General features: G+C 45.4%; 1 protein-coding gene across 1 annotated transcript in view; it reads left to right on the top strand.

Annotated features, from left to right (window-relative positions):
* Nucleotides 1–1,265: 1,265 nt before the first annotated feature.
* Nucleotides 1,266–16,493, top strand: part of LOC147428756 (D-3-phosphoglycerate dehydrogenase 3, chloroplastic-like) — an 82,526-nt gene continuing 67,298 nt past the window's right edge. Inside the window, exon 1 of the mRNA XM_086496902.1 lies at nt 1,266–1,902. Coding sequence (XP_086353028.1) covers nt 1,314–1,902 — 589 coding nt within the window. The 5' untranslated portion in view covers nt 1,266–1,313. The remainder of the gene's footprint in view (nt 1,903–16,493) is intronic.

Raw genomic sequence — 16,493 nt, 5'->3', positions numbered from 1 at the left:
TTAATCACGTGACATCTTTTCATTGTTTTATTGGTTGTGCATATACAATAAATTTTTTTAAAAGGGGTGTGAGGTGTGCGTGATGACTGTCATGAATTTGTGCCTCAGATGGAGAGTGAGGCCGATGTGGCTTTTTACTTTTTTTTATAGGATCGTTGGATAATGCCTCATTCTTATTATATTGTACAAAAGTGAATCTAAGACTGAGTCGTTTTTGTAGAAATCTCTGTCTAGTTATCTAAAACCAGTCGTCCTTCGAATGTTATGTTCTTTTGTGTATGTGTATTAAGTTTAATAAAACAACACAAACACACACACACACACACACACACACACACACACACACACAGATATGACAATTCACACTAGAATATATGCTTACTTTCAGAATAGTGGGTCAATTGAGAAGAATACATACTTAGGGAGCACATTAGTGACTATGTATGCAATGTGTGGTGCATATGTCAGAAATCTTGCCTCTTGGAATGCATGTGTTGAAGGTATGGATGTCCATGCATAGGGGAAAGAACTCTATTGAATGGATGTCCATGCATAGGGCAAAGAACTCTATTGAATGGATGTGCAAGGCTTTTTGACAAACCTATCACAATAATTGTATTGATGCCTAATGCCAATCCTCCAATTTGGTTGCCCTTCCAACTGCTTGACATGCACGTTCATGACATCATTCCCCAATAGTCATAACAATCTCATTAAATTTTTTGCCCTTCTAGATTCACAAAGTCTAGGAGTGCTACTTTTATATGAAGGGGTCAATAGCAATTGGGCCCTTTCTCTATTCTTTTTACTGTTAATGTATTCAATCCCAACTAGTGCACATCTAGTATGTCCCCTATGATAGCAAAAGAATCAAAATAGGTAGAGAATCTCTCCAGATGCTCTCTCTCTCTCTCTATGTATAGATATATATATATATACATAGAGAGAGAGAGAGAGAGAGAGAGAGAGAGAGAGAGAGAGAGAGAGAGAGAGACACACACACACACACACACACACACACACACACACACAAGAATTTATGCAGGATTGACAATGGATTGCTGTGGTGAGGGAGTCCGTGAATTCACGAGCAGATAGCCAAACGGATGTTGTCCATGAGCAACCCCATCTCAAGGCGAGGTGAGATTGCTAGCTGGGGGACTCGTATTGGGAAGATAGAGAGGAGGCACCGAATCGCGAGGGGTGAAGCAAAGAATTAATTAGGTCTTTTTCTCAAAAAAAAAGAAGAAAAAAAAAAGGAAAAAGTCACAGCATTCAACCCAGCAGGCCAGCAACTTCCGAAGAGCGAAGGTATGGCAGCTTGTACTGACCACCTCCGACTCCAACAAGCCGGCCACTGCGAAACAGCGAGCTCTCTCTATGCGCGAAAAAGTCCCTTTGTTGGCGTATCGCTACCTCTGCGGCACAGAGAAGCGAACAAGGCGCTTTGGGTCGCGGCTGCCAACAGCAGGGGCAGCAGCGTCGTAGCAGCTGCCGCCCTTCCAACGCCAGGACGATCGGTTGCTTTGCCCACAGTGTTGGTGTCAGAGAAACTGGGCGAGGGTGGCCTACAGCTCTTGCGCAAGGTTGCAAACGTTGATTGCTCTTATAATCTTAGCCTCGAGGAGCTCTGTGCGAAGATCTCCCTCTGCGATGCGCTTATTGTTCGCAGTGGTACCAAGGTAACGAGAGAGGTGTTCGAGGCCTCCAAGGGCCGTCTTAAGGTTGTTGGGCGAGCTGGTGTTGGTATCGACAATGTGGACTTGCAGGCAGCCACTGAATTTGGTTGCCTTGTTGTCAACGCCCCAACTGCAAATACCATTGCAGCTGCTGAGCATGGCATTGCCCTCCTTGTTGCTATGGCTCGCAATATTCCACAGGCTGACTCCACCCTCAAAGCAGGTAAGGGTTGGCAGCTGTGAATCTCACTAGGCACATTATTTTATGCATGTGATCCACTGTTGCAGGGGGTAAAGTAATATTTTGACTCTCAAGAACAGGAGAAGTATGTAACATTGTGGCTCCGCTATCGTCTTACACTATCAAAGCATTCCTTGGTTTATGCAAAAGATTTTAATTCAAATACGTCTCGGCGATGGGATTCTAGGGCATAAAAAAGTGACAGTTTAATTAAGAGAGTAGTTGATACTGAGAATTGTAGATTGTGTTTAATTACTTTCACTGCTTTGTATGCTGTTGTAGGGGCACGTGGTGTATTTAAATGCACATTTCTATGAAGAGCAAAAAGTGGAGGATGTAGTGTATAAAGAAAACATCAGCAGATTAATGTTCGAGTCTGAAAGCATCCTCTTGAGCTTATAATATATTCGTACTTATGAATAACTCTAAGGAATCAAGATTAGGATAAAAAGTTCAAGAATTTGTTATGACTTCAAATGGGAAGAGGAGCTATATGTTTTTTTCCCAAGAAAACGATCCTTCTATTAGTTAATAAAACTGCCCATTGGGCTACAAACTGCCCCAACAAGAGGGGGGGCTTACATCAGCATGAGGGGAGACTCCCAATGAAAAAGTATGTACCAGGATGACTAAATCAAGATATGGGAGGGAGAAACAATCACATAGGTGGCTGGTAAAGCCATTTAGGAGCCCCATGACCATCGCGTAGAAAAGCCCTGGCCGCCAAAGTCGTAGAAATGCCTCACGGTGCTCCCGCATACATTCGGAGCTGTTGTGCAACCTCTCGAACTGACCTCGAAGTGTGTGGATTAGCTCCAGCCATATACAGTCCCCACTGATGGGATGGGGCAAGTCTTGAAGATGCGGAAGCACCGGGTTACTCAGATAAGCTCCCAGCAAAACTCACTATCATTGCTCCACTCCTGGGACGTAAGCTCTGTGACAGGCAGGAGTGTGGGTCAGCCCTCCTGTATCACTATTATCCTACAAGCTAAGGACAACTCAAAATGAAGTGGTGGGCTAGTCAGGGTGGACCAAGCAGCAACACCACAAGTGTACTGACTAGTTGGCAATAGGGCTGGCATCTGTAAGAGGCTTGGACACTCCAAGTGAGAAATCAATAGCAACACACGAACAAAAACTTCAAAATCACTGAACTTTGTAGTTCCGTGCCCAGAGGTATTGGCCCCAAAGACTGGTGCCCTTTTTGGTATGAGCAAAGTACAACTCTCGTGGGTGCTCGCTCTCAGACTCTGTGTCCAGATGCTCTGTAGAGAGAGCTCCTTGGGTTCAATATAAAGGTTACAAGGGTTGCGAAAAGCAGAGCCCCAAAAGCATTTAAAACTCAAAAGCCTTGAGCTCCTAAAGCATCTTATTAAAAATCTGCCCGTAAAAAGCACTCAACGTAAGTTGCGGAAATCCGTACAGCCAGCCAGCGTAAAACGCAAAGATTCCGTACGCACTGCCACGTCAACAGGTCATCGCAAATTGCGGGATTCCGTACAGTTGCCACGTCAGCGAGTCAGCGTGAATTGTGGAGATTCGTACAGGCAGCCACGTCATCACTAGGGTGTGTGTGCACGGGTTGCTCTGCCACGTCATCAATTTGTGACATACCCCCCTCTTGAAAGAATTGTAATCGCCCTTGATTATGCCTGCAAATAAGACAGAGGCCATAAACTGTCTTAGTAGACACTGATTGTTAGTACCGACGCACTAGACACGACACACCTAGCACTTGTACAAAACGACAGTCACATCTCAGGACATCACATGACAAATCACATGATAAATCACAAAAAAATTCATTTCAAATCTCAAACCATGACTGCCAGCAACGTAAGCAACGTATTTAGTAATCGCATCTAGATCCATCCTGGACCTTACTGATGCCGGATTAACTAATCCTTATTGTGATCATGTCTATAGAGATTTATGAGACCGAAATGATGCAGTCATTTTGTCTTTTAGTTCCCGCACTCAAACAAGTCAAATGAGAGAGTACAAATCAATCATGCTCAATTTTGGGAATTCTGTTTCATAAAGTCATACAGTAGAATACTGGTCAGCCCATTAGTATCCCTGAAACCCAAAGGGGACATCAATGACCTTATTCCAAAATCGAGGTAATTTGTTGACAAAGGAGCGGAGTGACTCCCCTCTTGTGCAAACCCACTGCCCAGATTCACCCTTGCTGAGTTTGGGGTTCTATCGGGATGGACTATGCTAAACCGAATGCTTCAAGGTAAAGTTCCAAAATTTGAGGAGTATCTGCCTCCTCCATCCACTTCGCATCCAATGCGGGATAGTTCTTGAATTTAACCAAGAACCGCCGAATCACTTTACCTTTCATCTTTCTTTCCTTGTGTGCCAAAATCTGTTTTGGAACGAGTATCTCCTCGCTTTCTTCCACTTAAGGTTGCTCATCAGGCTCCCCATGAACTGGCACATCACCTTTAAAAGGCTTCAAGAGACTCACATGGAATGCATTATGAATCTTCCAAGTATCGGGCAGCTTGACTCGAAAGGAGACATCATCTATCTTCTCTTTTATTTGGAAAGGTCCATAATACCTCATGCTAAGCTTTGGAAAAAGCCGCTCCTTTCTCTTTCGTTTCCCTAGGCGTGCCTTCTCAAAATGTAAAAGCACCCAATCGCCTTCCTTTAATTTCAAATCTCGTCAATGTCAATTTGCTGCTTTCTTATGTCGTTCTTGAGATTTCGTTAAAGCCTCCTGGACCTTGGCAAAAGCAGTGTCCAAGTCCCTCGTGTACTGGTCGGCTTCAAAAATCTTGTCTTTAGTGCTAAGGAAGGGCGGAACCTTCGGAGCACCTTTAATTATCTCAAATGACGCCTTCCCCGTCGAACAGTGAACCGTGTTGTGTAGGCAAATTCCACCAAAGGCAATTTTTTCCCCGTTGTCTTCTTATCAGAGATGTAAGACTTCAATAAATCCAGAACAACTGAATTTGCAATCTCAGATTGCCCATCTGTCTGTGGGTGGAATGATGACGAGAACTGCAACCGTGTGCCAATGTTCTCCCAAATAGCCCTCCAAAACAAACTTGTGAATCGGGGATCTCTGTCGGAGACTATTGTCTCAGGCATGCCATGTAATCGAAATATCCGTGCAATGAATAGTCTTGCTAAATGGTCCGGCTTGACTGTTTTCTTCACTGGAATGAAGTGGGCTTGCTTGCTAATTTTGTCAATGACAATCCAAATGCCATCGTGCCCACTCTGTGTCTTCGGGAGATCAAAGATGAAATCCATTGCAATACTTTCCCAGGGGCGAGTGGGAATGGGTAAAGGTTGTAGTAATCCCTGTGCCTTATGCATGTCAAACTTGACCTTTTGGCATACTAAACAACTGCGAACAAAGTCGTCCACATCCTTCTTGAGTCTCGGTCAAAAGAAATAACGCTCCACAGCTTTCAAGGTGGTGTCAATGTCGCGGTGACCCGTAAAAGGTGGACATTGGCACTCAGTCAAAACCTTTTCCCTCAATGGCTGTGTAACACACAACATTGTTTTCTTCATCAAGTAGCCATCCCGTATGGAATATCCCGCTACTATCTCTCCATTCTGTATCGGAGTAAATACATCGGAAAAATCCGAAACGATGTCGTATTGATCAACCATATCCTTGAAGCTTCTATGATGAATCGTGGAAATAGCTTCAGGTCTTGAAAACAATCTATTTTCATAGGCAATCACATGGCCTTCTTGCATTAAGACTGCTCCTAGACTACGACCACAAGCATCACAATATACTTCGAATGGCTTTTGTAAGTCTGGCAAAGCCAACACTGGTCCAGTAGTCAGTTTTCTTGAAGGTAGGAAAGGCAGTCACCTTTGTCGGTCCCCACGAGAAAGGGACTCCTTTCTGTGTCAATACGTGCAAAGGGGAAGCTACCTCTGCAAACTTCCAAATGAACCGCCTGTAGTAAGAACACAAGCCCAAGAAGTTTCTAACTTCATGAACATTCTTCAAATCTGGCCAATCGTGGATAGTCTCAATCTTGGCCGGTTCCATCTTTACTCCTGCTGTTGAAACGATGTGTCCCAGAAAGTGTATCTCCGGCAAGAAAAATTCACTCTTTTTGGCATTGATAGCTAATATGTGATCACGCAATGCCTGAAAGACCTGTAGCAGATGGTGTCGATGTTCTGCTTCGTCCTTGGAGAAAACTATAATCTCATCAAAGAAAGTGCCGACAAAAGATAGATGCTTTCGGAAAATCCTATCTATCAAAGTTGCTGGAGCATTGGTAAGTCCAAAAGGCATCACCAAAAATTCATATAAGCCAAAACTGTCCGAAAGGCTGGCTTGTAGACATCTCCCGGAGCGATTCTGATCTGATGATATCCGCTTTTCAAATCAATCCTGCTGAAACAAGAGGATCCTTGAAGTCGGTCAAGAATATCATCGATTCTTGCAATCGAAAATCTATTCTTGATAATGATTTTATTGAGAGCTCTATATTCAATGCACATCCTCCAAGATCCGTCTTTCTTTAATACCAACAAAACCGAAGAGCAGTAGGGTGAAGTACTTGATTGGATAAGACCCTTTTCAAAAAGGTCTTTCACTTGGTTCATGATCTCTTCATTCTGGGTTCGGTGAACACTATAAGGTGGCTGGTTTGGTGGTGTGCTTACAGGAATCAGATCAATAGTATGATCCTCAGGACGAGATGGGGGTAACTCGCCTGGTAGGCCTTCAAAGAAACAAGTAGCATGTGTGTGGAGAAAATCTTGGCGTTCTTTGTCTAGTTTAGACATGTTCGTTCTGTGTTCATCATTCAATTCTTTCAAATAGATCGAGTAAACAAAAAAACTGGATTTCATTAATTTGGAAATGGCCGAAACCAATACAATAGGGACGGACTCGCCCTTCAATTTTATATCTAGTACAATTTTGCGGCCATTTTCATTTGTCAAAGTTGCTTTCTTGGCCTGATAGTCGACCAGAGCGTTGTTCTTATGGTACCAAGGGACTCCTAGGAGGACGCCACACGCTTCCAAAGGCATGATATAAAAGTTCTTGTGCCGTAAATACCCCTGACAATGCGAATGAAATTTGCCAATGACAGGCGTAACGGCTATATGCCGTCAGGGCGCCGTTAGAACTACCTTTGCTGGTGGCCCCATCATGTTGGGCGTAATTTCGAGCCGCGCCGCCAATTCAAGTGAAATGAAGTTGGCCTTGGCTCCTCTGGCGAAAAAGATAAGGGCTTCCCGATCTTTCACTTTGCCCCAAGCTCGGCAAAGTTATGTACTTTCATCTATCTGGCTTGGGTCGGTTCCCATGCAATCCGGTACCAATCCTGCTTTCATCTTGCCTTTTTTGCCACGTTCCTTTGCTGCTCTAGAACTCTCTGGCCTGTCTTCAGTCTGTCCTTGCTATGCCTTTTTGGGGCACTTTGCAGAGATGTGCCCTTGTTCTTCGCAACCAAACACTTCCCCTCTTTGAGATAGTTAGCCCTTTCTCTAAGAGTCAGTCGGGGTCATGTATCTTTCTTTTCTTGGAACTCTTTTTCTTTCTACTTTCATTGTTGGAGGTCTGTCTGGTCCTTTGAGTCAAGATTTCATCAGTGTGGTAAGTCAAATTCCCCGAATGTATCGAGAAACCCCGTTTTGCATAACACATCAATTCTTGAATAGAGTTTGACTTTTGTTCAAGGCAGTAATATCGGATCTCTATAGGGAGTCCGGAGCAAAACCGCTCAATCTGTTCCTTAAAGGTGACCTTCTCAAATGAAGAGGTCGGTAGAAAAGAGTCCCAAAACCTCTCGCAATATGCGTCCAAAGAATTTCCCTTCGTCATTCGAAGATGGTTCCAAGCAGTTCTTACATCTTGTTCGTACTCCCGGGTCAATCAAGAAGAAATAAAGAACCGTTTGAATCAACCACTTGACTGGGACTTCTTTCCTCAGAAGAAGAGTGGACCACCATGTTCGAGCCCTCCTGATCTTGGAGTGCTCTGAGTAATACCGTCCAAAGAAGGCTATGCCAAACTGTTGGATGAAGTCCAAAGCCCTTGGAGCATCTCGGAATCTAGAAAAGGATTCAAATTTTATTGACTGTCCACCCTCTCTAAATTCCTTAGTCTTCTTGCTTTTGTCTTCGAGGAAGTCGTATTGGTTGGCTCTGTAAAAGTGCTTCTTCTTCATAAAACATGTGATCGTCGGAGTCCAAACTGTTAGAGGATGACTCCTCCATAGAGCTATTAGAAACTGGTCGGAATCTGAGTTTCAACTTTCTTTGCCTTTTTCTTGTTCTTTCCAAAGCTTTGCTTTTTGCTTCACTTTTTGCCCTTTCTGTCCTCCTCGCTCGAGTCGGAAGAGCTAGAAGAACTGTCAGAAGAAGAGGAAGAAGAAATGGGTAGTCCTTCAAAATGCACACGCTTCTTCTGCAAAAGAAGATTGATGGCCCAAGTAACCAGGGTAGTTAGTCCCCTTCTTGCGCTTCTTCAATTGCTTTTTCGATTGATTCTTCGTATCCAAAAGTTGACTGATTTGGGTCTGAACCACCTCTTGAAGTTCTTTTATAAACATCCTCGGAGTAGGAGGTTTCTTGAGTGCCGGTTTAATTGGTGGTTCAGTGGCTTTCTGCCACTGAGTATGCACTTCAGCCATGGACTGCTGAGTCAAAAATTTTGCAAACTGGGGATCTTTAGCAAACTGAAGCATCTGCTTTGTGCACTCGTCAACTTGTTGTCGATGTTGCATCTCCAAAAGTTCATACTGTGTAGGGTGAGGTGGCCCGTACTCGTCTTTTGTTAAGTCGTTTAAATCTTCTGCATTGCCTCCTCTCGCCTCAACGGTTGTAAAGTGCAGAAGAGGTCGAATGATTCTTTGCGGAATCCATGATTGTCGCGAGAAAAGGGATTGGATTTCTTGATAGAAGAGAAATCGGCCGTGCTTTGATACCACTGTAACAAACTTGGACACCCCAAGTCAAGATTCTACCGTGACACAACAAAGATTCGCTTCAAAACACTTCACAAATTTATGAGAGAGTTGACACGGCCCGGCATAGTTCCGTACCTAGAGGTATTGGCCCCAAAGACTGGCGCTCCTTTCGGGATTTCTTTTTATATTGATCTTTGAGCAAAGTACAACTCCCGCGGGTGCTCGCTCTCACACTCTGCGTCCAGATGCTTTGCAGAGTGAGCCCCTTGGGTTCAATATAAAGGTTACAAGGGTTGCTAAAAACAGAGCCCCAAAAGCATTAAAAACTCAAAAGCCTTGAGCTCCTAAAGTATCTTATTAAAACTCCGCCCGTAAAAAGCACTCAGCGTAAGCTGCGGAAATCCGTACAGCCAGCCAACGTAAAACGCGGAGATACCGTATGCACTGCCACATCGGCAGGTCAATGCGAATCACGGGATTCCGTACAGTTGCCACGTCAGCCAATCAACATGAATTGCGGAGATCCGTACAGGCAGCCACGTCATCACTAAGGTGTGTGTGTGTGTCCGGGTTGCTCGGCTACGTCATCAATTTGTGACATATCCCCTCTCAGACTTGATGTTGAACAAACCGCATGAAGCCGAAGATGTGAGACGAATGATGAAGATGTTTGCTGCGATGTCTGTAGCAATCTGAGGTGTCCCAAACTCTGAGAGATCTCCATGGTGTGATGTCGTCACAAGCGGTGTAGCAAACTGTTGTACTCCGCTAATGCAGTGTGAAGATCCTGTGTGAAGGTCCCAAATTGAGTGTGAAAACAACTCCTTGTGGTCAAAGAAGTGCTAATAGACCTACAAGTGTCTTGCCCAATAGGATTTGTGGTGTCTGTAGAAAAACCGTCTGGAGAAAATGGGGAAGCCCAAGAATCGTCATGAGAATGACCGGAAGCCTGTCAATGCATGAACCTGCAACCAAGTGTGGCCAGGTGGCTAAGGTGTGTAAAACTCCAAGAAGGCCAGATGTAGCGATCTGCGTCGTAAACGTCCTCCGAAACAAGGAAAGCCAAATTAAATAGTCTATAATGTAGAAGCTACCGTAAACTGCAATAGTCACCGAGAGACCGCGCGGACCACCACCGGACGGTGTCCTGTCAGTAAGTAGGGTTGTCAGTAAGTAGGGTAATCCAAGATGAGGGGGAAGCCAGACTCACTAGTCTGGACTCTGTGCTGTGAAGGACCTTGGAGAAGAGGTGTTAGGTGTAGCGGAATGAATGTTTGTGCTTTGCTCAAGATGAGTGCTCCGAACTGTGCTCAAGGTTCCTTTTGTTCTTATGGAAGGTAGAGCCTTCCGTTCTTAATGAGAGAATGCTATGATCACAAACAAAGTGAATGGACACTGTCCGTGCAAGTGTATGAGACTGAGAGATAGAGAGAGAAGAAAGATACGACACCAGAGACAACGTAAAACCCTCCTCCGAAGGCCCCACTCTCGTCGGCGAGAGTGGTCTACTTATGATTGCACCAATTGGTACAAACTGAATGCAAGTGACTGATGCAAGTGTAGGCTATGTTGACGACGACGACGGGGATGATGAGGCCGACATTAGGGCTGAAATCTGCAATCTTTTGTCTGCTGTCCAAAAACGCTATGGGCTGAAATCTGAGACTAGTCCAAAGACGCTGATTCTGGGACTGTTTCTGTAGGTCTTTGTGGCTGAAATTCTGCAGGTTTAGGGCTGAAAACTGAGGTTCTGAAGGCTGAAAACTGAGGGTCTTTCCGGGCTGAATCTGCTACTCTTTAGGGCTGAATATGCAGGTCTTTCATTGCTGAAAATGCTGCATTGTGTCTGCTGAAAATCTGCAAACTCCAGGATCTCCAAAACGCTAGGGCTGCATTTCTGCTTGTCGATGTAACTGTTGCAAAAACGCTAGCTGTTGGGGCTGCCTGGCGATTGTGCTTGGGGTCAAAAACGCTAGGTCTATGGTCTCTGGTGATGAAGCTTGCTGATGACAAAAACGCTAGTGCTGATGTTGACCGCTTGAGGGAAAACCCCCCCAAGGGGTTCTTGCTTGAGAAGTTGCCTGTTGAGCAGTGTAGCTCCTGTTGCCTCTTCTGCCATTTAGTGCTAGTCTAGGTTTGCTTATATACAAACTTACTCAATTTGCCCTACCTACTTTCCAACGAAAGTCACTTAAAAATAATAAGTGAAAACTGTCAAAATAGGTAAAATAGGCTAAATGCATTGGAAAATTCCCTTGAAGGATTTTGATGGAATTTGATGGGAATGCTTATGATCATGCTGTGTGCAACCAGAGGATATGCATCTACACTAAGTGACTGGGCATGCACGGTCTACGAATAGACTCACAAAAGTGCCAGATCACTTCTAAATCTAACTGATTGGACTGACTGAACCCTGTTATGCTGTAGCTTGTCCACGGACACATAGGGTTGCATGTGTCACGTGACAAGAGGTGTGGTCAGACCAAACTGTCTGCACCGTAATCATCGTGTAGAAGTAGGGAATCCAGACTGAGTAGTCTGCGCTGTGAAGAACCTCTGAGAAGAGGAAAGGCCAGACCAACTTGTCTACGCCGTATTGCCTGTATCTCCTGCCTCCAATCCTTCAGTGTCAACCAAAACATAATCCGCGCCAGCAACGCCAACAAACCGCGACTCGGTGTGGCTGTCAATGTGAATGAGCAGCTGGGAGTGTCCTACTGCCCAGGTCGGGGGATACGTCTGCTGTAAGGTTACCGAGGGTGAGTGTAAGCAACTTTGAAGGTAGCAATCCAAATGATCAAGAGTGTAGAAGAGCAACTGCACTACCATCCAAGCCAAGCTCCGGGTGACTCTGGATGTAGTCGCGGGATGCCAAATCTCCTGCATCTCGCGGGTAAACTCTCCAAGAGAGTTCAAAACACTGAAGTCCTACTCCAGTTTGTAGATCCAAGCAATGAACCTGTCCAAGAAGAGATCCAAGATCCTCTCCCTAAGTCCATGTAGATGCTCCTGTGTAAGCAAGTGATTGGACATGTCGAGGTCAAGTGGTAAGTGTCTGTCCACCCAAGCTGGTGGTGTCTTCTCTGGGAATGTCGGAATTCCATATGCCATGAGCATGGCCATATCTCGTGTGAACTCCTTTGATGAGTGCATAGGTGTGTTCAAAACAAACCACAAGTCACCACCCCCTCTAGAGTGTGCAACCACCGAATGATGGCTGGAATGAATGGATCTCCCAAGGATCGATGGATAAGATCTCAAGTCACCGAAGAAGGTACCGTCTCCAATGCTGTAGCAGTCCAAGATAACCTTTCAGAAAACCACCGGATGGTGTCCTGACAAGCAAGGGAGTGAACAACTGCACAAAAGGCAAAAATCAGCCTGCTGCTCACCCAAAAAACATTGCAAAGGGGGCTGAAAACGCTGCTGTAACGGAGAATTCAGCGTGCTTGTATGCCACCGATCAGTACGGGAGCGTCGTAGAGGTTGCAGGTGAGGGATCCTCGCACTTCTCAGCCGTTGGGAGGGCTGAAAACAGAGAAAAAAGAGCAAGTAAATGATGCCAAAAAAGTGCCGATTTCGTGTAGATACCTGACCATGAGTGTAGATCTGCAAGTGCCAGGCAGTGTAGGTCTCTCCCGTAGGTGCAAAAGCTCAGCGTTTTGCTTAAAACGCAGCAGCTATTCAAAAACGCAGCAAGGTTCAAAAACTCAAGCTGTCCCAAAAACGCAGATCTGGGCACAAAAACGCAGGGCAGATCTGGTGCTGATTTGGTGCGATCTTGTTGCAGGGAGGGGCGCCAACGGTAGCAGATGCAGATCTTTGCTTGCAACTACAAAACGCCAACAACATGCAAAAAACGCTAGGTCATGTGAAAAACGCTAGGCAACTTGGTGATTTTCCCGCGACGGAAAGTTGTAGAAATGCTAGCGCTAGCTTCCAAAAGAGAGATCGTTGGCTGATCTGGTCCCTTGGGAGGAGAGCCTGATGCAGAAGCGCCCTCAACGTTGGTGATTGATACCATGTGAGAGTGCACGTGTGCGGAAGCGTGAGAGAGGAGAGACATAGAGAGAGGTAGTAAAAGCCAAAGATGGGGAAAGGGGGCGATCAGCCCCCCACTGACTACTAGAGCAAGAGACCAGTACAATGCCAGATGTCAAACCATGACTGGGGGTGCCTCCCTTGGCCCCATATATAGGTGCCCAAGGGGCGGTAGGGCAATACAGGAATATGCCCCCATGACCCAACATGATTTACGAAATATATATGGGCGCCCGGATAAAGGTGGGCGGTCGGACAATGCAGAGGGTGGCCAACCCGGAGACATACTAGCCATACATGTATGCCCTAGACCTGAGTGAAGCAGCAGAGTGGTGTAAGTCTAACAACGGTATCAGTGTTATCGGGGAATGCGTTCCATGAGGCCTAGAACGCCGGAACGGCGTTCTGGAAGGGCAGGGTGGTAGGGGACGGCTCGGAATGGATGGGCGTTCCGGATGAGGTTCTGTCATCGGAATGACCGGGGAACAAGTCGAAACGGCCGGAATGCCACCAATGGGCAGAAGTGGGTAGAATCCAAAACGCCCAGTTTTTTTGAAGTTCAAAGTTTGGGAGTCTTGGAGGGGAGCAAAGCTTATAAAATGCACCCCCCCTCATCCCTTTCCTTCACTCAAGCCTCAAGCTCTCAAGCTCAACCAAAGCTCTCAAGCTCTCTCTCTCCATTGCTCTACGCCGCTACGGTCTACCCTGAAGGCTCAAGCTCTCAAGCTCTCTCTCCCTTGCTCTAGCTCTCTCAAGCTCTAATCTGTAATTGGATGTGTTATTGTATGTGGGCATTGTGTCTGTTGTGTATGTACTATGACCACGGTGCCGCACATCACAATCAAGTCATAATAAGGTTGAATGGTCTTTAAATCGTGTTTTTTGTTGGTATTAGAGTCAAAGGACTCTAGTACTACTTGTACTCAAACACATAACGCTAAAAATTGCATTATTTGGGTGTTTTTTATGCCTCTCGTTCCACGCCGTTCCCGTTCCGGACCCCTTGTTGTTCCCTCGTTCCGCAGGGAGGCCCGTCGCCGTTTGCGTTCCACTTCTGGGTAACTCTGCACGGTATGACCCATCAACAGTAGCAAATGCTACCAAGTATCGAAAACTGGTCGGTTCTCTTATTTGGGTTCTCAACACTTGGTTTGATGTGAGTTTCCCGATGGGATGAGATATGGTAGACATAGGGGTGCATCTTTCTCTCTCAGCAGCGCTATGTCCAAGAGTTGTTAGAAGCATTTGGTATGAGTGAATGCAAACCAATCTCATCTCCTATGGTCCCAATTAGAAGTTGTCAAAGTATGTCCCCTCAAATGTAGCAGATGCTACAAAGTATCGGAAACTGGTTGGTTCTCTTATTTGCAGAGATCTGCCAAGTCACATATGGAGCAGGGTCTTTGGACTCTGCGATATTTAAAGGCGACATAATCATTTGGCACTCATTATGCGGCTTGAGGTACAGACTCCAAGATCATTCTACGAGGATGAAGTGATTCAGATTGGGGTGGAGATCCAGACGGATGACGGTTGACCACAGGTTACACCTTTTCTTTTGGCTTAGGAGCAGTTTCATGGAGCAATAAGAAAGAGCCTATAGCTGCCTTATCTTCCTCAGAGGCAAAGTATAGGGATGTTTGTAGTTGTACATGTGAGCTAGTGCGGTTACAGAGGCTACTTTTAGAGATTGGATTTCCCTAGTAGACGACCACGATGTACTCTGACAACCAGTGTTTCATGCCCGGACCAAGCATATAGAGATATAGTACCAAACGTTGCCGATATCTTCACCAAACCTTTTCCACAGCGACGTTATCCTCTCATGCTAGCTCCCTTGGACTTGCTTCCCATCCAGGAGCTATTAGGGGGTGTTAAGAGTTTAGATTCCCATTCGGAAGTGGCTCCAGTATCTCCCAGGAGCAGATTAGGGAGTGGGTTGTTTCGTGGTTGTGCTTGGCCGTATCTGAGGTAGACGTACCTTTTTTTGGCGATGCTACCAAATGTGTGTCACAAGTCACTTTAGTGAGTTTACACATTTTTTTAGCAGTTTATTAGCCATTTATGGGGTTTCCAGGCTGGGTAGAGCATTTCTAGCATTTGCCTATATAGGCAACTCCCCCCCCCTCCCCTCCTCTTGTACTTTATGGCATATGTTCATTGCAGAGTTCTAGCGTTTTGGGCCATCTTCTCTCAACCATTTTCTCTCTCTAGAGCCAGATGTGGTGTTTTCTCTCTCCTCTAGCGTTTTTGCATGCACCAATGTACTCTCTTGCCAATTTCCTTGCTCTGTGTGTGTGTGTGTGTGTGTGTGTGGAGTTGGACACTCCAAGCTGGGAATCTACCACGACACCACAAATAATTACTTCAAACAGTTCACAATTCACAATTGATTCGACATTGGCCCGGCGGAGTTCCGTGCCTAGAGATATTGGCCCTAAAGATTGGCGCCCCTTTCGGTATTTCTTTTTGTATTAATCTGTGTTCAAAGTACAAGAGTGCGGGCAGGCGCTCAAACTTAGACTCTGCGTCCAGATGCTCTGAGTTATGAGGCCCTGCCCACGTATTTAAAAGTACAAGGGATGCCAAAAGCAGAGCCCCAATAGCTGGAATCAAAAGCTGAAAATTAAAAGCTTTGGAAAATAAAGCAAGAGTTTCTCTTTCTCTCTCTCTCTCTCTTGCTTAATGAAATAAAGCAATTTGAAAGATTCTCGCTCTTGTAGAATTACGTAGCAAAAAGCAAAAGGCTTTCTCTCTTTCTCTCTTTCTCTCTCTGCAATGGCGTAGCCAAAAAGCATTGCCCAAAAGCTGCCGCAATTTGCATCGTAATTTGCGGACGTCTGTACTGCTGCCACGTGGCATCCTTGCCGTACACAACAAGCCAGGTCAGCTACTCCAGCAGCCATGTCACCATTTCAGCCCTGCCAGAGAGTGTGTGTGTGTTAGGTTTGCCACGTCACAATTTTGTGACATACCCCCCTCTTGAAAGCATTGTAATCGCCCTTGATTATGCCTGCAAAACGGACAGAGGCCATAAATTGTCTTAGCAGACACTGACTGTTAGTACTGACGCACTAGGAACACACATCTAGTACATGTACCGATCGACAGTCACATCACACGACATCACAGGACATCACATGACAAATCACATTCAACATTCATGCGGATCTTAGACTATGATTTATCGGCAATGCAGTTAGCAATCGCATCTAGATCCACTCAGGACCTCATCGATGCCCGATTGACTAACCCCTATTGCAACCATGTCTATTCGAGATCATTCGGACCAAAATGTTGCAGTCATTTTGTCTATCAGTTCTTGCACTTAAAAACAAGTCAAGAACAAATCAGTTTCATATTTTCCGGGATTCCATTTCATAAAGTCATACAACAAAATACTGTCAGCCCTCAGTATCCCTGAAGCTCGAAGAGACATCAGTGACTCTAGTATTAAAAAATAGAGGCATCTGTTGACAAAGGAGCGGAGTAACTCCCCTCTTGTGCAACCCATTGCACCAGATCTCCGGCCAAGCTGAATTCGGGGTTCCTTTTGGAGTAGGCTATGCTAAACCAAAAGCTTCAAGGTCTTTAAAGGTTCACGATTTGAGG

This window comes from Adiantum capillus-veneris, chromosome 23 (genome assembly GCF_014529385.1).
Source record: "Adiantum capillus-veneris isolate H3 chromosome 23, ASM1452938v2, whole genome shotgun sequence".
NCBI lineage: Eukaryota > Viridiplantae > Streptophyta > Polypodiopsida > Polypodiales > Pteridaceae > Adiantum > Adiantum capillus-veneris.
The sequence above is the reverse complement of the archived record's forward strand: the minus strand, read 5'-3'. Positions and strand labels throughout refer to the sequence as shown.